This window comes from Podarcis muralis, chromosome 14, assembly GCF_964188315.1.
Source record: "Podarcis muralis chromosome 14, rPodMur119.hap1.1, whole genome shotgun sequence".
Lineage (NCBI taxonomy): Eukaryota > Metazoa > Chordata > Lepidosauria > Squamata > Lacertidae > Podarcis > Podarcis muralis.
The window spans coordinates 6130902-6150128 of record NC_135668.1 but is presented as its reverse complement, the minus strand read 5'-3'; the positions used below and the strand labels follow the sequence as shown (position 1 = coordinate 6150128).

Below are 19227 nucleotides of genomic sequence, written 5' to 3'. Positions count from 1 at the left end.
CCTTAGATTATTTAATGCTGTATTTGCAATTTTATTGTTTCTTTTGCTGTTGCCACCACTGCTACTGCTGCTGCTGCTGCCACTACTGTTATTGTGGGTGGTCCCCAGACCTTGCTTTTTCTGTACGCTCAATGGCTTCAATTTTGGCTTTACTTTATTTGCATTTGTTTTGTTCTGAGTCGTTTTAGCATTTGTTACTTTAGCTGCACTGGTGGACAAGTGTAAAGTAGACGCACTTGGGATGACAGGAGATGCAGTCGCTGATCCAGGCTGAAGAGATCCAGCAGAAGCTCTGATGGTAACCTAGAAACATGAGACCCGGTTAACTCTCTCCTAAATGAATGGCAATCATTTATCTTGCTGAAAAGACTTGCAAGAAGAGTGCATGGATGGCACAAGGCTGAGCAGTTCTGAGCAAGCTGCACTGCAGGGGGCTGGAATAAATGACCCTTGGTGTACCTGCCAATGCTACAATTCTGTTATTGTAACCCTCAGACTACTTTGTCAGAGGCAATGGCTAGCAGCATGCCCACCATGAGATCAGTGCCCATCCAATCACAGCTAGAGCCTGTGCTGCAATACACAGTAAAGCAATGACGAACACACACATGCCTATGTGCAAACTCCCCTCCCACCTATTCATATAAAGCACACAAACACAGCAAGGGGAAATCCATTAAAGGCTCCATGATGGCTGAAACTATCTGTTTTGCATAGTGTATGTCCAAATTTATTTGTAGCTGGTCACCCACCTAAGGTCAGGTCAGGCGACCCAAGCAGGACTGAACTTCTGCAAATCCAGGAGAACAGAACAGGTGCCACCACAAAGAAGACCCCCCTGTCTGCTGCAGATTTAAATCTGAGTCCCAGGAAGGTTTTAAATGTTCTTAAAAAGGTGCTTAGAGTTGAACCTTTTTGCAAGTCTCTAGAGAGCCTTAGTGTGATTTTCAAGTCCCCTCCCCACAAAAAAACCCAGCAGCAGTGGGGAACACACATGAACACACACCACTCTCTCCTGCCATTTCCCTGTAGCCATTTTTCAGAATAAACATTACATGATGCTTTAAGCTTACTTTGGTTCCTGGAGGCAATCCCTCTAACTGAGCAGGTTTTTTAAATGTCCGGTGATGCTGAGATTTGTGATCCATTTTTTCTTTGCATGTCAAGAACTGGAGTCTACACTTGGTACAGCGATGTACTCCCTTTTTCTTTTTTAAAAAAAGAAAAATATATTTAAGCCAAAACATACTGATGAAATGGATAATAGAAGCTTAAACATAAACATAAAATTTTATTACGGCCATAGGCCCATACAAGTAAAAACAACACATAAATAACAGCTTGTGCACGTGGGAAAAAACAGCCGCTAAAACACCACTATAACAATAAAATGCTATAAGATGGAATGGCATACTACGCCTTAATTAGCATGGAGTGCTCCTTGGCGTCGCTTTTGGGTAAGGACAGCGACCAAGAACCTAGCCACATTCAGGGTTGTGTGGGTATCCTTATCCTGCAAGATTTGGGCAAGGTGGAATTTTGGTGGGGTACTCTCTAGTTTCTGTATGATTGATCCCAACAAATTTGCCCGAGGCACATTGAACAAGGGGCAAGTGAACATAATGTGCTGGAGCAACTTAAGAAGCTTAATATTCCAGGTGGTTTCAAAAACATAAACAGTGCAAAAGTGATGAGCAGTGGCTACAAGCAATAAAGGACTAACTGTATTCAGTATCAACAAAATCCTATACTAAGTTATTGATAGAAAATAATCACAAACAATTCACATTAATTACACACCATCACATAAGGTTGTATCGAATGTGATGTTAAGTACACTTGTTCCACTAGTGAAATGTCTGCACCAAGGGAACCTTGCTGCCCCAAAGAAGGCACCAAGTTACCAGCAATGCGCTGCATAGTGAGTTTCTACTAGCACAACTGTTATAATAATAAAATAAAATAAAATAAAATAATAATAATAATAATAATAATAATAATAATAATAATAATTTATTATTTATACCCCGTCCATCTGGCTGGGCCTCCCCAGCCACTCTGGGCGGCTTCCATAGAAACCAAAAATACACTAAAATATCACACGTTAAAAACTTCCCTGAACAGGGCTGCTTTAAGATGTCTTCTGAATGTCAGGTAGTTGTTTATCGCTTTGACATCTGCTGGAAGGGCGTTCCACAGGGCGGGCGCCACTACCGAGAAGGCCCTCTGCCTGGTTCCCTGTAGCTTTGCTTCTCGCAATGAGGGAAGGCCCTCGGCGCTGGACCTCAGTGCCCGGGCAGAATGATGGGGGTGGAGACGCTCCTTCAGGTATACTGGACTGAGGTGGTTTAGGGCTTTAAAGGTCAGCACCAACACTTTGCATTGTGCTCGGAAATGTACTGGGAGCCAATGTAGGTCTTTCAAGACCGGTGTTATGTGGTCTCGGCGGCTGCTCCCAGTCACCAGTCTACCTGCCGCATTCTGGATTAGTTGTAGTTTCCGAGTCACCTTCAAAGGTAGCCCCACGTAGAGCGCATTGCAGTAGTCCAAGCGGGAGATAACCAGAGCATGCACCACTCTGGCGAGACAGTCCGCAGGCAGATAGGGTCTCAGCCTACGTACCAGATGGAGCTGGTAAACAGCTGCCCTGGACACAGATTTGACCTGTGCCTCCATGGACAGCTGTGAGTCCAAAATGACTCCCAGGCTGCGCACCTGGTCCTTCAGGGGCGCAGTTATCCCATTCAGGACCATGGAATCCTCCACACCTGCCCGCCTCCTGTCCCCCCAAAACAGTACTTCTGTCTTGTCAGGATTCAACCTCAATCTGTTAGCCGCCATCCATCCTCCAACCGCCTCCAGACACTCACACAGGACCGCCTTCACTGGTTCTGATTTAAAAGAGAGGTAGAGCTGGGTATCATCCACATACTGATGAACACCCAGCCCAAACCTCCTGATGATCTCTCCCAGCGGCTGCATGTAAATGTTGAAAAGCATGGGGGAGAGGACAGAACCCTGAGGCACCCCACAAGTGAGAGCCCAGGGGTCTGAACACTCATCCCCCACCACCACTTTCTGAACACGGCCCAGGAGTGCCCCCAGCTCCCAGCCCCTCAAGACGGTCCAGAAGGATGTTATGGTCGATGGTATCAAACGCCGCTGAGAGATCCAGCAGAACTAGGAAACAGCTCTCACCTTTGTCCCTAGCCTGCCGGAGATCATCAACCAGTGCAACCAAGGCAGTTTCAGTCCCATGATGAGGCCTGAATCCCGACTGGAAGGGATCCAAATGGTCCGCTTCTTCCAGGCGTGCCTGGAGTTGTTCAGCAACCACTCACTCAATCACCTTGCCCAAGAATGGAAGATTTGAGACTGGGCGATAGTTGGCCATCGTGACCGCATCTAAAAATGATTTTTTAAGAAGCGGTTTAATAACCGCCTCTTTCAGCGGGTCTGGGAAGGCTCCCTCACAGAGGGAAGCATTCACCACCCCACGAAGCCCATCGCCCAGCCCTTCCCCGCTCGCTTTTATTAGCCAGGATGGGCAAGGATCAAGGAGACAGGTGGTTGGTTTCACTCGTCCAAGCAGCCTGTCCACATCCTCGGAGGTAACAGATTGGAATTGATCCCACGCAACTTGACTAGACAAAACTCTAGCACTCTCCCGCCCCGGCCCTGCTCCCACGGTGGAGTCTACTTCTTCCCAAATCTGAGCAATTTTATCTGCAAAAAACTTTGCAAAATCATTGCAGGAGATCATGTGGCCCGTACTGGGCCCCGATGTTGCAGGTGGTTCCGCTAAATTGTGAACCACCTGAAAACGTCTCCTGCTGCTGTTTTCTGCAGATGCGATAGAGGCGGTGAAGAAATTATTCTTCGCCATCGCTATCGCCACTTGGTAGGCTCGACGTTGAGCTCTAACCTGTGTCCGGTCAGATTCGGAATGAGTTATCCGCCACCGGCGCTCTAGCCGTCTCAACGATTGTTTCATTGCCCTCAGCTTCGTGGAAAACCACGGGGCTGTCCGGGCTCCATGCAATCGGAGAGGGCGCTTCAGAGCCAAACAGTCAATAGCCCTGGTTAACTCCACATTCCAGCGGGCCACCAGGGAATCAGCTGAAAGGCCATCAACATGGGATAAAGCATCCCCTACCACTCTCTGGAAGCCATTTGGATCCATTAAGTGGCGGGGGCGGACCATCCAAATTGGTCCCACCTCCCTGCAGAGGGGATGGGTCGCAGAGAAGTCCAGTTGCACCAGGAAGTGATCTGCACTGGATTCCCGTTAGGCAAGATTAAAACTCACAATCACACTAGCAGACACAGAATGTTGGATACAGCATATAGTTTCCAGCTCCTTAAACCAAACTTTTGCAAGAAAACAGTATGGGTTAAGGCACCATCCATTCCTACTATCAAACACTTCTTCCAAGTTCCGTCTGCCACCATCTCACCTTGGAAACTTTTTTTTTAATAGAAAAAACCCTTTGCATTAGCCATATTCAATTTTCAATTGACATCTGGAGCTTTGTGAACGTAGCTGAACTTTTCTCAAGTATGCTAATGGTCAGCAAATGTTCATTGTGGATAAGGCTCTAAGCTCTATTGTTACCATAACTTATAGAAGACCAGGGCTTTTGGGGGGAGGGGGATTAACAATTTATTAGCTACTAGTTGCTTCTGCAGAGACATCTTACATCCCTCTTGCCTAGTGCTTATACTCCAAAGATAATCAAGTATTTTTACCTGGTGTCTCAGGAAATGATGCATATATGGTGCCCCAAGTTTAATAACTTTGAGGCAAAATGGGCACAGCAGGCTCTTTGTATTTTCATGAACAGCTCGAAAGTGTTTTTCCACATCTGAAAACGCTGATGATCTGTAATTGCACACCTAGAATGGAAAAAGAGATGGACTGCCTTGAAGCAACATTCTTTAGACACAAGTCTTTGGCAAACAGCCATGCAGAAGGGGGAGGGTGCTCTGAGGTACCTGGCAGACGTAGGGCATCTCCCCAGGCTTGTGATTGTCCTTCATGTGCTGCAAAAGAACTTGCTCGGTTTCAAAAGATAGTTCACATATTTTACATAGAGCTAGAAAAGAGCAGAAACAAGAGGTGAACTTTTTTTTTCTTAATCGGAACCACGGCGGAAGACAAAGTAGATGGTGCCTATTCATCCAAGGACAGTTCTCAAGTCTTTTGGCAGCCTAATTTTTAAATCATGCTGTGGCAAAAATAGTTGCGTATTACTTTGCTCCCAATGAAAAGTAGAAATGCTTTTAAGCTGCAAAAGTCAAATATTTCTAACCATAATATCCCATATCTCTTTGGGCTGCTGCATGCCCATGCCCCAACTAGGGCAGAGTGCATGTGCCCCCACCATGACAAAATAGCACGGCTGCCGTCTAGACCAGGAGTCGTCAACCTGTTCCCTACTGCCCACTAGTGGGCATTTCAGGATTCTAGGTGGGCGGGAGGGAGTTCTACAGCACGAGTTGAATCCTCCTCCCATTGAGCACTGGTGGGTGGTAAGGAAATTTTTACCACCAAGAAAGATGCATTAGTGGGTGGTAGGTATAAAAAGGTTGACAAGACCCTGATCTAGACCGATGGCTGCTGTACAAGACACAGCATCTGAGAAACTTACTCGATGACTCATGAGGGGTATGGCTGCTTTCAATGTGGCACTGGAGTTGGAAAGGAGTTGGAAACTGACGGTAGCAGTGCTGACAAGTGGTGTGACTTTCCCAACTCTCACTATTCTGTTTCTCCAGCTCCAAGTGATGCTTCATGTGGTTCATAAACCTGAGAGCGACACAAAGAACAGCTCAATAGACCACACTTTTTTAAAAAAAACAACAACAACCCATTAATGAATAAACTGGACAGGTGCTAAAGACACTGCCATAAACACATATTTAGCATATTATGTTTTTTAAAATGCCCTTTAATGGACTGCTGTGCCTTCCTTTGTGCAAGCTCCTCAAACACGTGGAAGGAAACAGGGAAATAGAAAAAACAGTAACCTAAAATACGCTGCTATCACTATTTATCATTTCAAGCAGATTAGTGCAAGTGGGATCTCAAAGATTATAAATGAAAAATAGGGCAGCTTCTCCCGAGAAACACTGTCACTCCCCCATTCCCAGGGATTACATTTCTCTCTTATGAAAGGACTCCCAAAGATCAACTCTCAATCTCTAGTATGATCTTCAGACTGTTCTGAGTGTAGCATTAGGAAAACACCATTTTGTGAAAGAATGTAAAATCAGCTTTGCACAAAAAACAAAAACAAAAACAAAGGGGAAAAACACTACCTATAGATGTCTTACAGTGACACTGTGAGCTACACACTAGCCAAACCTTGGCCCAAAGTTTTTATCACACATAGATTTTTCAGGATATAAAAATACCTGATATTGCTTTTGAGAAGCTTCATGCAGCTGGCACACTTGAAGGTCGTATGTGTCTTCTGCTCCTGACGCACCTGCTGGACGTTACCCTCATGTTTGCCATAATAAAAGTCATTAACTAACATGATCAGTTTTCCTTTTTCAGTTTCAGCCATTTTAGTTGATGTCCCTGAACTGTCTGTTCGGGTTATTCCCAGAAAGGTATGTGCCATATCTGGACAGCAATACTGAAAGAGAAGCAAGTTAAAGAACATTTTCACTTTTAAAGAAAATAACTGAAGTATAGCCTAGAACCTAAGAAAAATATGCTTGTAAACCCTCCCCTCCCAACCCCAAGACCTGATATTTTGAGCCCAGGTAAGTTGAATGTATGTAAGTGGGGCCAGAAGTTTTAACACATTTGTAACAAAGCAAGGGCCAAAGATTTCAGATAACTTCTAAGGAAACACACCTAGAATTGTGACGGTTTTTTTAACTTGAGATCAAGGGTACTTAATTCCACCCAAATGTGATTAGCATAAATACTGATGGAGTCCCAAATTCCATAAACCATCTGTTATAAACATGCATCTTTAGCTTACTATGCATTACATAACAGTGGCACCAGCTTTGACTTCTATGGGATGTACATATAAGGAAGCAATGCAAAGAATCAAAAGCAACAACAGAGAAAATTTAAGATCTCTTCATAATATATTTATAATGAAGCTGGAATGGTTTCAAGGGAAGGGGCTACTAAATAACAGATCCAAGCTGTACAGGATTCTGCACATTTATACAATAAATCCTAGGCTTCTTTTTAACTCTGTACTAACAGGGCTAATACTAGTCAGCTTAATTTAATATGTATTTTCTCTAAGAGTTACAATATCCTTAATAACATACATAGAAACAAACATAGCAAACAGAAAATGCTGTAGCTGAACATTCTGCCATTTAAAGTGCTTTTCACACTGGGAAAACCACAATCAGCCATAAAAATTAATATGCAAAACGAAGTTATTTTTTAAAAGCAAAAATCATGATTCTCACAAAGGGCAATGGTTGGCCTCTGGGAGAACAGAGTTCTTGGCTAGATGGGCCTTTGGCATGACTCAGCAGCCAGGCCCTTCTTCTATTCTTATTTATCATCTTGACAGCTGTGCATGAAATTTGCTTTTGAAAGCGGATAATGTTCAAAGCACCACAGAAGAGCAACGAGCTAGAACCATTACATGCTTAAGTATAATTAACTCTAAAGTTCTATCATCTTTAAAACGTATTAATACTCAATGCCACATCTATGGTTTCATTTTGTTCCCCTTCCCTTGCCAAAACAGGCCCTTACCTTTATGTGATTTTTTAATGGCTCCAAAAGATTGAAATGAATATTACACTTTGGACATGCTTGTGGAAAAGGTGCTCCATGTTTAACATTGCTCGAAGCAATACCTGTAAAAAGGAAAAGTATACCCTATCACTTATTATCACTTCTGAACAGACACTTTCTTCAAATTTACAAATTTATGATGTACCGCTTGAGTAACTATGACAAACACACAGAGTTCAGCAACAAAAGCAGATAAGATATATCACCAGTAACATTATAATTTGTTCTTTAAAAAAAAAAGTCTCATCTCTTTGTGCGCACATTCCTCAAAAGGCAACACGTAAGTCATTTGATAGCTTGCCTGTAACAAGCAAAACATTTCCCCAAGTGGCACAAGAACTGTAGTTTTGGTAAACGGATAGAATCTTTTCTGTTGCAGGCTGTCAATGTGTTATCACTAATTAATGTAGATATGCAAAAGTAAACTAATTACTTTTTGGACTTATATCTATGCTTGACCTGCTGCTTCAAGAGCTCTTAGGTCGAACACAGCAATGCTTACATCCATGGGCCTATCCATGGTGATAATTTTGAGAGAATAATTGCATTCTACATGCTATCAAAATCAGTTGCTGTGTTCCAAGACTCTTAAAATTATAAGTATTTTTACACTTTATATTCTCTGGGTGCCTTGCAAAAATAAATCAATTAAAATATAAATACAAAAACTAGAAATTACTAAAAGGCACAAAATCATAAAAACGGTATAAAACAGTTGACAGGATTAAAGTGCAATCTTTAAAGCTTGGTAAGATGGGTAGATACCAAGCAACTCCTTCCAAAGAGAAGGATTCACAAAGAGAGGTTTAACATGGGCAGTGCGAGGGGGCAATTGCCCCAGCACACATTTCAGAGAGGTGCTTCCAGGTACCCCCGAGACAGGTTCCCTCATTAATGCAAACCCCGCAAGTGTCCCTTGTCCCTCTCCTCACTCTCTGCCTGGACCAGAAAAGAGGTTCCTACTGCTCAGTTCTGCAAGGGTTAATAGCAACAGAAGAGCTGTCATTCCTATAGCTGAAGGGAAGGCTGCAAGCGAGCGAGGAGCTTCTGTTCTCTGTCTTGCTTCCCCTGTGCTTCCTCACAAAGTCATGGAGGCAGGTAATTGGGGGGGGGGGGGGAATATGCCAGATCAAGGGGCAGAATCAGAGCAGGGTGCTGCGAGAAAGTGAGGCAAATGGGTGGCAGCAACTTCCCACCCCAAGCAAGGGGAAGCAGGTGGTGGGAGCGACGCTGCTGTCCTGCATTGAATGGCCTCTGGCCTCACTCTCTTCTGTTCAAATAAACCTGAGTGAACAACACTCAGTTTCCCCTGAAGCTTAATAAATATATAAATGCAGGAGAAGTCCTTCACTAACCTAAACTAACCTAAACTAAACTAATGGTACAGCCCTGCTTATCTTCAATTGAAAACCATTTCTGAAACAGCAAGCCTGTGTTTGCATGATTTTTTTTTAAAAAAAAATAACCATAGCAAATACCGTATTTTTCGCCCTATAGGATGCACCGGCCCATAGGACGCACCTAGATTTGGGGGGGGGGGAATAAAGGGGGGGATTATTATTTTTTTCCAGGCGCGGGTCTCGGGCTTCCCCCTCCCCCAGCCCCCAGAACGGGACCCAGAGCCATGCCGAAGCCCTCCACCAGCCTTCTAACCAAGTCGGGGGACAGCGGGATAGGCGCGCTGCGCCTCCCCGCTGTCCTCTGAGCTTGTGGGGCTGACGGTGGGGCTCTCCTGAAGCCTGCCTTCGCCCCATAGGATGCACACACATTTCCCCTTCATTTTTGGAGGGGGGGAAGTGTGTCCTATAGGGCGAAAAATACGGTAAGTATAAATCTGTGCGGAGAAAGAAAAGCGCTATGCTGCATGGCCACTTCCCTTCCTCTTCCCCACCACCCCATCTCTCTTTCTGCTCTGCAGCCTGGTGGAATACTGGCTTTTGCTCAGTACCATGTTTGTCTATTTCCAGCATGGCCTAAATTTAAAATGTTTCAATTCAAGCCCTGATGTTTCACGCTTAGTTTAATTGAAAATCACCCTGCATTGTGCACCTTCAAACAACACTCTTATACAAGCAGATTTCTCTCATTGTTTTTCTGTACTCTGGATGTGAATGCAAGGTAAGCATATTAGGGACACAGCCAACATTTGTGGGGGGGGGGGTGTATTCTAGGCAAAATGGCCACCTTATACCTGGAGTTCCCAATGTGGCCCCATGTCAACCTCATACAGCTCCTTGGTGCAAGTCCAGGCCCTTTGCCCTCCCATATTTAATGATTTTTTTTAGAGTTGCTTTTTCAGCTGAGGATGGTGCTGAGATGACTCTAAAATGACATACAGGCTACCAGCAACACCCTCCCACAAAGAAGTTTTGAAAGTAGCTTATTTTAATGCTCCCATCTGTGTTTCAGGGAGTGGTCACCGAGAGCTGCTTACCGCTGGGTCCTCACAGGTTCTGTTCACAAGAGCTCAGGGTGTGCACCGCCTGGCGTACACCTCCACCCCAGCTGCCCAGTCCACCAAGGGGGTGCAACACTTGTCCCGCCCTGGGGGCTAGAAACCCATACTACGCCATTGGATCCCCAGTTGGGGGGCCCTCTCCGTGGAAGCCTCCCACCTTTGCCTGGGGCAAGGGAGTGGTACCTGCCTGTCTCTGGCTTCCTAAGTCCAATGCCCCAGGTTTCTACACCTACATTACATGTTCTCTCATTGTTCTAGAAAGTTAATCTTACATTTTTAAACAGTCACTCTTTGCACCAAAAATTGTGGAATTCTGCACCAATGCACCGCGTAATGACACTTAATTTTTCCTGTAAAGACCATCTGTTCTGTTTTTAAAAAACATTTCTGATATATCTCTTCATGAAAATGCTGTAACAGCTGGGACAATAAGATGCTTCCCTACCTTTCTGAAGCAATGATGTGTCATTTGGAGATATAACTGAAGGTGAATCACTTCCAGAAACTGCCTCATCAGCCTTGGCCTTTTTTGGATTAATACTGTGAGCTTCAGAAGTGGAAGGACGCTTGGACAGGCCTACAAATAGTTTTGAAAATTAAGTCTTAATTTAATATACTATTGCTAAAACCAACCCAAGCAAGCCTTGACTTGTTTTCTTCTCCAATACTCTGATTCCAGCTGCTTCAAGCTGCGGAGTCCTTCAAGGTATGGTAGAATTAGGAGGATCACTGCCTTTGTGGAGGAGTCAAAGTCCTCTAACCTTGACTAACTTATCTTAGAGCAGGAAATCAGTATCCCAGAAATTAATACAATCGTCAACAAAAATGGCACAACCCATAAAACCGTATTTTGCAAGGTCACTGTGAGCAGAGTTATCAAGTCATAACAACTGTGCAAAATGTTATTTGTTTGAATTAATTAAATTTGATTGTTTTATTAGCTTTAGGACATACATGCCATTCAGCATCAGTAGACGTATCAAGAGTTTATTCAAGACAGAAGCACGTAATTTGGTAAACTGTTATTTTTACTGAGCAGGCACATGCGGATGATTTAAAAGATCACAATGCAATGCAAGAGAACAAGGAGAGGAGGAAACAAGGCTTCAAGAACATTGATCCAAAGCTTTTTAGGAATTTAAAAGTGAAAACCAGCATCTTGACTCATAACCAGTTAACGTGCTAGTTCACTGACATGTGCTCCACCCACTACCCCACTGTGAGAAAGCCTGCTACATTCAACTCTAGCTGAAGTTTCTGACTAGTCCAAGGCTGTCCAAGGCAAAGGGCATTGCAAGGTTTTGGAGGCTATCACCAGGGGAAAGTCGGCTGTGATCCGAGCTTTACAAAGAGAGATGCACTTTTCCCACCAGACAAAAGTTGGTGCAGCTGCTCCTACCCAGAGGCAGAACAACCTGCTCCAGCACCCAGAACGGTGCTTGTCCGAGGTGTTGCCGATTGGGTGTCGGCATTCTGACACCCCCCCTTTTGGAATGGCACCCGGAGCGGACCGCCCCACCCCCACCCCGGAACGCCCCTGCTCCTGCCCACTGAAACAATCCAGTAACAAATTCAGGAGCTCCTCATGCTTTCAAGAAGGCCCAGAAGGGCTGAATCCAGTTAATCCAGTAACCATGATTACAGTGGTGCCCCGCAAGACGAATACCTCGCAAGACAGAAAACCCGCTAGACGAAAGGGTTTTCCGTCGCGGAGGCGCTTCGCAAGACGAAGTTCCCTATGGGCTTGCTTTGCAAGACGAAAACGTCTTGCGAGTCTCGCCATTTCCCCCCCGCTTTCCCCCCCTTTTTCAAAGCGGCTAAGCTAGCTGTTAATAGCCTTTTAACAGCTAAGCCGCTAATAGCGCTAAATCGCTAATAGCGCTAATCCGCTTAGCCGCCAATGGGGTTGCTTCGCAAGACGAAAAAACCGCTAGAAGAAAAGAATCACGGAACGGATTCTTTTCGTCTTGCGAGGCACCACTGTACTTCATCCTCCACCAGTAGGCCCATATCCAGTTCTCAGCCATGTCTAGAATTCAAAGCAGTACTGAGGTTGCAGGAGCCTGCCTTCTTGTTGTTGTTGTTGTTGTTGTTGTTGTTAAATTTATATACCACCCTTTGTCTGAGTTTCACAGGGTTGTTTACAGTATAAAAATACAAAATACACAACATAATAACAAACTAAAAAACCCCTACAGTTTAAAAGGCTGCAGACTGCTTAATTAGCCAACGGCCTGGGCGAAGAGGAATGTTTTTGCCTGGTGCCTAAAGATATGTAACAAAGGTGCCAGGTGAGCCTTCACAAACGGGGAGCTGCTTCAGAAAAAAATGTATTGTGTTGTTGCCCCCCCCCGGGACCTCCCATGGAGGAGGCACACAAAGAAGGGCCTCAGATGCAGTGTTAGAAACTCAGATATACAATTGCCAAATGGCACCTTAAACCGGTGCCAATGCAGAATGACTAGCAAGGGTCTCCTTAAAAGATCTTAAAATATCAGCTGGGTCTGTACCAGGGCAGGAGAGGGATTCTGCTAGATACAGTGATCCCAAGTTGTTTACAACTTTAAATGTTTGTAATAAAACATTGAACTTGGCTTAGTAGCTAATAGGTGCCCAGTTCAGATTTTTCACACTGGTGTAATATGCGTAAACCTGGAGGTCTCACTGAGCAGCTGCATTTTGCACTCGCTGTAGTTTCCAAGTCAGGCACAAAAGTAGCCCTACATACAGTGCTTCTACAGTAATCTAATTGTGATGTTATTAATGCATGGACCACTATAGTAAAGCTATCACTATCTAGCAGAGACTAATTAGTTCACCTGGGCCTCTAGTGAAAGCAATGGATCCAGGAGCACTCCCAAAGGATGCACCTGCTCCTTTAGAGAGTGCAACTCCATCTAAAACAGGTATATAACTTAATGCCTGGACCTGGGAACCACCCTTCCATATGGTCTCCACCTTATTAGATCCAGCTGCAGCCTCTGGATGCAGCCCTCTTCCAACCCATGCACAGCGTCTCCTGATATAGAAGTTCTAGAGAAATGGAGCTGACCATCATCAACATAATGGTGACATCTTCTCCCAAATGCTATAGCTATTAAATTGCCCTGTGGACAAAATTGTGCCCTGCAGCACCACACAAATCAACTGCCAAGGGGCCAGGACACAGTCACCCAATACTACTCTCTGGAACCAACCCTGTAGGAGTGAAACTGCCATAAAACAGCTCCTAACACATGGAGATAGTGCAGGAGGATGTCACTGTAAAGTCAAGGATCCCAAAAGCCACTCAGTGATGTGGAAGATTCCACAGGGTTGAACTTTCGCTATTCCTCTTCCAAAGAAAGTCATCCATCAAGAAAGCCAAGGTCGATTCTGTCTCAAAACAATGCATGAACCCAGACTGGTGACCAGGAGGTAGTTATAATAAACCTCTGGACCTTCAAGGTTTTTCCTCAGTAGTTTGTATTCAGAAGCATGCTGTCTCTAATTCTGAAGGTGAAATATAGCCATTATTACAAGGAGCTTACATGGCTGAATGCTCCTCCACAAATAAAATAAAAATAAATTATCACCATGTAGAAAACTGGCCACTTAGGAAGTCCGGTTCTAATCTGGCCTTCCTCAAAGACCCCCCCCCCCATATGGAAGAGCCATCAGTTATGAGAAGTCTGCAGGTGGAGGTTTGCACGGTTTAGCATCTCAGTTGGAGCTAGGCAAGCAGCAGGCAAGTATAATAAACTTAGAATGACGTATCAGTAGCACGCTAGCAAAGAAATAAATACTCACATGTGACTGCATATATATATGGTGCTGGGAAATAAATAAATAAATAGAATCACACCGGGAAATGGCAGGAGAGTCCTTGTGGCTCATGAGGAAAGCCTCCCCGGAGCCAGAGGAGGACGTCAGTGAAGACAGATGAAGCCCTCAAAAGACCTAAGGTGCAGCGGGGCTTTGTTCAGGCTGCTCAGCCTCCCTGCCTAACAGCTGATGTTTGGCGAAGCGCAGCAGCTGCCACCCGCCACATTCCCACGCGTCCTCTTACTGGCCCCAGAGCTTCAACTCTAGTTGGAGAGTTGCATGGAAAAGGAGCTGTAGAGCAGGGGGAAATAGGCATTTAGAGGCTTTTTAGAGGGTGCTCCCCAATTTATGCAATTTCATTTATGTGTGTGGGCACCCGGAACATACTGTATTTTTCGCCCTATAGGACGCACTTTTCCCCCTCCAAAAATGAAGGGGAAATCTGGGTGCGTCCTATGGGGCGAATGCAGGCTTCAGGAAGACATCCGCAGCCTTGGCAGCCCTGCGGGAGGTCCCGCAGGGCTGTCTAGGCTGCGGATAGCAGCCTGCTTCCCGGAGCGTCAGGCGCCCTGAAAGCAGAGCGCCCGGCGCTTTGGGAAGACATCCGCAGCCTAGGCAGCCCTGCGGGAGGTCCCGCAGGGCTGTCTAGGCTGCAAATAGCAGCCTGCCGCCCGGTGGGCGGGGCGCCCTCAAGCAGAGCGCCCCGCCCGCCGGACAGACATCCGCAGCATGGGGAGCCCTGCAGGAGCCCTGCCCTCACGCCTGGCAGACATCGGCCAGCCCCACAAGCTCGGGGGACAGCAGGGAGGCGCAGCGCCGCCATCCCGCTGTTCCTCAACCTGGTTCGGTTTCCCCGACCTGCTTTTGGGGGGGAAATAAAGGAAAACAATTTTTCCTTTGTTTTCCCCCCCAAAAAACTAGGTGCGTCCTATGGGATGGAGCTTCCTATGGGACGAAAAATACGGTAACCTCTGTAAGGGGGGGGGGGGCTGCAAAGCTGAGGAGGAAGTCTAAAATAAAGATGCCTTATGTTCAAAAACCTTGCAGACAATGCATATCAGAAGACCAGCAACTCCATCATCAAAACACCTCTTCAAGAATATAGTCAGGTGCCAGAATAAGGATTTCAATGTCTGTTTTTATATTAGTTATACTTATGGAGGCTCAAGCAATCCTCTTTACTTCGAGGATCATTACAACTATGTCCAATAACCCTTAATTTGTCATTATGATCCTAGTGCACCAAATGTATGCCCAATTTAAAAAGCGCCTCTCCTCTCCCCCCAAAAAACAGGAAAACACATTTTATTGGTTGTTTTGGCAATGCTTCTTTTTTCTTTTTATTATAGATTTGCTTTTAATGATATGAATAATAAACTTTGAAAATGTACTAGTCATACCTGTTGTAGTCACTGCAGATCCACTCTGGCACTGAGTTACTCCTGGAGTTTGCCTTAAACCGAAAGCTACAGGCAAAGGATTATTTGGTATAACCTGCAAAGAATTTGTTAATTAGCTCAGCTGTAATATTCCAATTAGTAATCTCTTTTTGGGTTATCTTTTCAAAAACAACACTTAATGCTACCTTCATAAGCATAAATTCAGTAGGGTTTTAAAAATAATCCAAAGTAATTAGGAATGTTTGTGTTTGATAGGTAAATCAACCAAATCCAAATCTAACTAATTATGTCACCCAATTTCTGCAAAGAAATATTTTCCTTTCTTCAGAAATCTGTACAAATCACAGCTTGTATTCTAAGATTCAGTCAGAAACTTGCCTTGTCCTTCATTCTTATATCCTGATGCATTACTGCCCTGGATCTTTGTTCATTCATTGATGGTCCAATGGTCCCATATGCCAGATGGCCTCCTTTTATACATAAAATACTTTACTGATAACCCTGAAGAATGGCAACTACCGAAACAATAGATTACAAACCTAACTAGATTGATCTGTCCTGGGAAGGGGAGGGGGGGAAAGAGTTGGGATTTCATTTTTTTTCCTCTTTTTTGTAATGGGGGTGGGTGGGTGTGCGCGCGCACACACACACACACACACACACACTCCAATGGGACCTCTCTTACTTCCCTTCTTAGAACTCATTGCTTCCAATAAGTCTTTGGCAAAACCTCTTAATTCTCATATCCAATGTAACTGAGTCTGCAAATTAAACCAAACATTTGCAACTGAAAGGAATGAAAATCTACCTATAAAATGCTGGGAGCACATCTTTGAAAGGAGGCAAACATTTAATTTTTGCCTCCTTTGCGGGTGGCGCTGTGGGTAAAACCTCAGTGCCTAGGACTTGCCGATCGTATGGTCGGCGGTTCGAATCCCCGCGGCGGGGTGAGCTCCCGTCTTTCGGTCCCAGCTCCTGCCCACCTAGCAGTTCTAAAGCACCCCTAAGTGCAAGTAGATAAATAGGTACCGCTTTATAGCGGGAAGGTAAACGGCGTTTCCGTGTGCTGCGCTGGTGCTGGCTCGGCAGAGCAGCTTCGTCACGCTGGCCACGTGACCTGGAAGTGTCTGCGGACAGCGCTGGCTCCCGGCCTCTTAAGTGAGATGAGCGCACAACCCTAGAGTCGGAAACGACTGGCCCGTACGGGCAGGGGTACCTCACTAGCTCTGCAATTTAGGATCAGGGAGGAGTGAAGAATGTGCCATGGACTCTTGGAACTTTGGTTTCAGATGATGCATGCTCATGGCAGAGAATATATCATATTATAGGACATCTCCCTCCTATGCAAAAGAAAAAGGGAGGGGGGAATGCCATCTGCAATTTTTATGAGATCTTGTAATGATTTGTTTGCTTTTAAATTGGCAGCCTGAGCTCTTTAAGTCAATTAAATGTTTTAATTAATTAAACATTGCAACTCTAAAATCTATAAAAGTCAAAGAGAAGGAAACTACAGTCCTCCAGAAGACTCTAATTCCCATCAGCCTCAGTCAGCATGACTAATTGTTAAGAGATGATAGGATACAGGCCATATGAATAGTCATGATTACTATTATAAGAACATTGAAGAATTTTGTTTTAAAAGTCTTGAAGAGTTCAACTTTTGATCAGTTTGTTTTCCCAAATTACTCTTACTGAACATTCTAATTTTCAGGCAAAGCTATACTGTGTCAGCAAAACCAAATGACTTTCAGAGCCTTTAATGAGTACTGTTATGCCAGCACTGAGGGACGCGGGTGGCGCTGTGGGTAAAAGCCTCAGCGCCTAGGGCTTGCCGATCGAAAGGTCAGCGGTTCGAATCCCCGCAGCGGGGTGCGCTCCCGTTGTTCGGTCCCAGCGCCTGCCAACCTAGCAGTTCGAAAGCACCCCCGGGTGCAAGTAGATAAATAGGGACCGCTTACCAGCGGGAAGGTAAACGGCGTTTCCGTGTGCGGCTTTGGCTTGCCAGAGCAGCGATGTCACGCTGGCCACGTGACCCGGAAGTGTCTCCGGACAGCGCTGGCCCCCGGCCTCTTGAGTGAGATGGGCGCACAACCCTAGAGTCTGTCAAGACTGGCCCATTCGGGCAGGGGTACCTTTACCTTTACCTTTACCTTATGCCAGCACTGTTCAGTTAAACAATAAAAGAAAACCCCTCTTTGAATAAAAGGGTCAATTCTCACCCGATTTAATGATACCGGTTGTGCTGTTACTGTGGCCACTGGCCTGGATGGAGACTGAGCCATTACAGGTATGCCGAGGTTCCTTGCTAATGATTGAGTGGTGGCAGATCTATTGATAGGCTGAGACATTCCAGTGCTTGCCTTGGCTGCTTCCTGCAGTGAGGAACACGCAGAAAGAGGTCTCTGCAAGACCTGAGAGGTTCCTGAAACGTTACTGACCCTTGGCTGAGGCTGAACAGCTAGAGTACTAGTTACGGGTCTTGTTGCAGAGGGAAACCCTGGAGAAACAGCCACAGCACCTGCCACAAAGAATTATGAAATATATTAAACTCCACCACATTCAGACTATAAGGAGTTCAGTTTTACAAAGTCACCAGATTGAGTACATCAGAATACCTCTTTTTGGTGCACCATTCTGCATTCCAATCCGTGGTGAACTGGGATTGACTCTGTTCAATATATCTGTTTAAAAGTGAGAGTTGTTTAAGTCTGTTAATTAGTTCAACTAGAAAGTAAGGAGATGTAAAATATACTTGTGTGAACATATGGAAGAGAATGCAAACAAATCAAGCTACTCCTCACCATGAGGTTACAGCAATTCTAAAATAAGTACCCAAATGTTTGGCAATCTTCACACAAGTAAAGCCAGTTGCTAAATTCCTTTCAAATACCCCCTAAGAATGAAGCAGGACAATCATAGCCATGTCCTCTTCAGTAAGCCTGTCTAATTAAAGTATCTTTATCTTGCAGTTTTTACCACACACACCTACAACTATGCAGTTGGGTTTCCCAAAACATCTCCAACACTTGCTAAAAAATTAAAACCTGTATGAGCAAGTCATTCATTAAAATGGGATCCCAGGAGCTTGGATTGTGCTAGTTGTGTAATCCTTTATCTCAACTGTCAAAATAAGGGTGCCAAAATAAGGGTGTCAAAATAAGGGTGCAACTGCACACTTAATTAAAAGTAAATTACGTTGAAGTCAGAAATATGGACATGATCAGGTTCCAATCATCCACTGTGAGTTACAGAGAAAAGCAAAAACATTCCTGTAGTTGTTCAGAAATCACTTATTTTGGGGCACTCTTCATTTATAACAAGGTGCCAGAAAACCCTCAACTGGAACAGAAGCATTCAATAAGACATATCACTAAGAGGAGTATTTTTCAAAAAATGTCACCTTACAGGTATTGGATGGTTTAGAGCTCAGGATCTCCCCGACAAATATGGGTTCATCGTCATCATCATCATCCACAACAATTGGTTTCACTTTCTGTTGCCATGGCTCAAGCTCTTCCTCTTCACATTCCATAAATAGCTCTGCCATCATGGAACTAGATAACAAATAATAGTTTTGTGTAAATGACTTAGAGGTTTTATGTAAACCACTTGGAGGTTCTAATGATTAAGAGGTATATATAAACCATGTAAAATAAAACAAAACATATTAATAAACAAATACAAAAATAATTAAGAAGATTAATAACCACGAGATTAAGCGCATGCCTCTTGAGGGCAAGTGCAACTCCATCTAGAACAGACAATCTGCCCAAATCCCA

At 44.6% G+C, this 19227-nt stretch overlaps 1 protein-coding gene across 5 annotated transcripts in view; it reads right to left on the bottom strand.

The window, feature by feature from the left end:
- ZNF280D (zinc finger protein 280D) overlaps nt 1–19227 on the bottom strand; it is a 36680-nt gene that overhangs the window by 12452 nt on the left and 5001 nt on the right. For 3 of the 5 annotated variants that reach the window (XM_028705197.2, XM_028705198.2, XM_028705200.2), the window contains 13 exons: nt 18854–19002; nt 18064–18129; nt 17668–17966; nt 15449–15542; nt 14034–14057; nt 10690–10821; nt 7745–7848; nt 6418–6644; nt 5652–5809; nt 4996–5096; nt 4750–4896; nt 1074–1208; nt 2–303 (listed from right to left, as the gene is read on the bottom strand). In XM_028705197.2, the coding sequence (XP_028561030.2) occupies nt 2–303; nt 1074–1208; nt 4750–4896; nt 4996–5096; nt 5652–5809; nt 6418–6644; nt 7745–7848; nt 10690–10821; nt 14034–14057; nt 15449–15542; nt 17668–17966; nt 18064–18129; nt 18854–18998 (1934 nt within the window). In that variant the 5' untranslated portion in view covers nt 18999–19002. Of the gene's footprint in view, nt 1; nt 304–1073; nt 1209–4749; nt 4897–4995; nt 5097–5651; nt 5810–6417; nt 6645–7744; nt 7849–10689; nt 10822–14033; nt 14058–15448; nt 15543–17667; nt 17967–18063; nt 18130–18848; nt 19003–19227 lie in introns of those variants that run through there. The other 2 variants (XM_028705202.2, XM_028705201.2) reach the window with 2 other exon arrangements.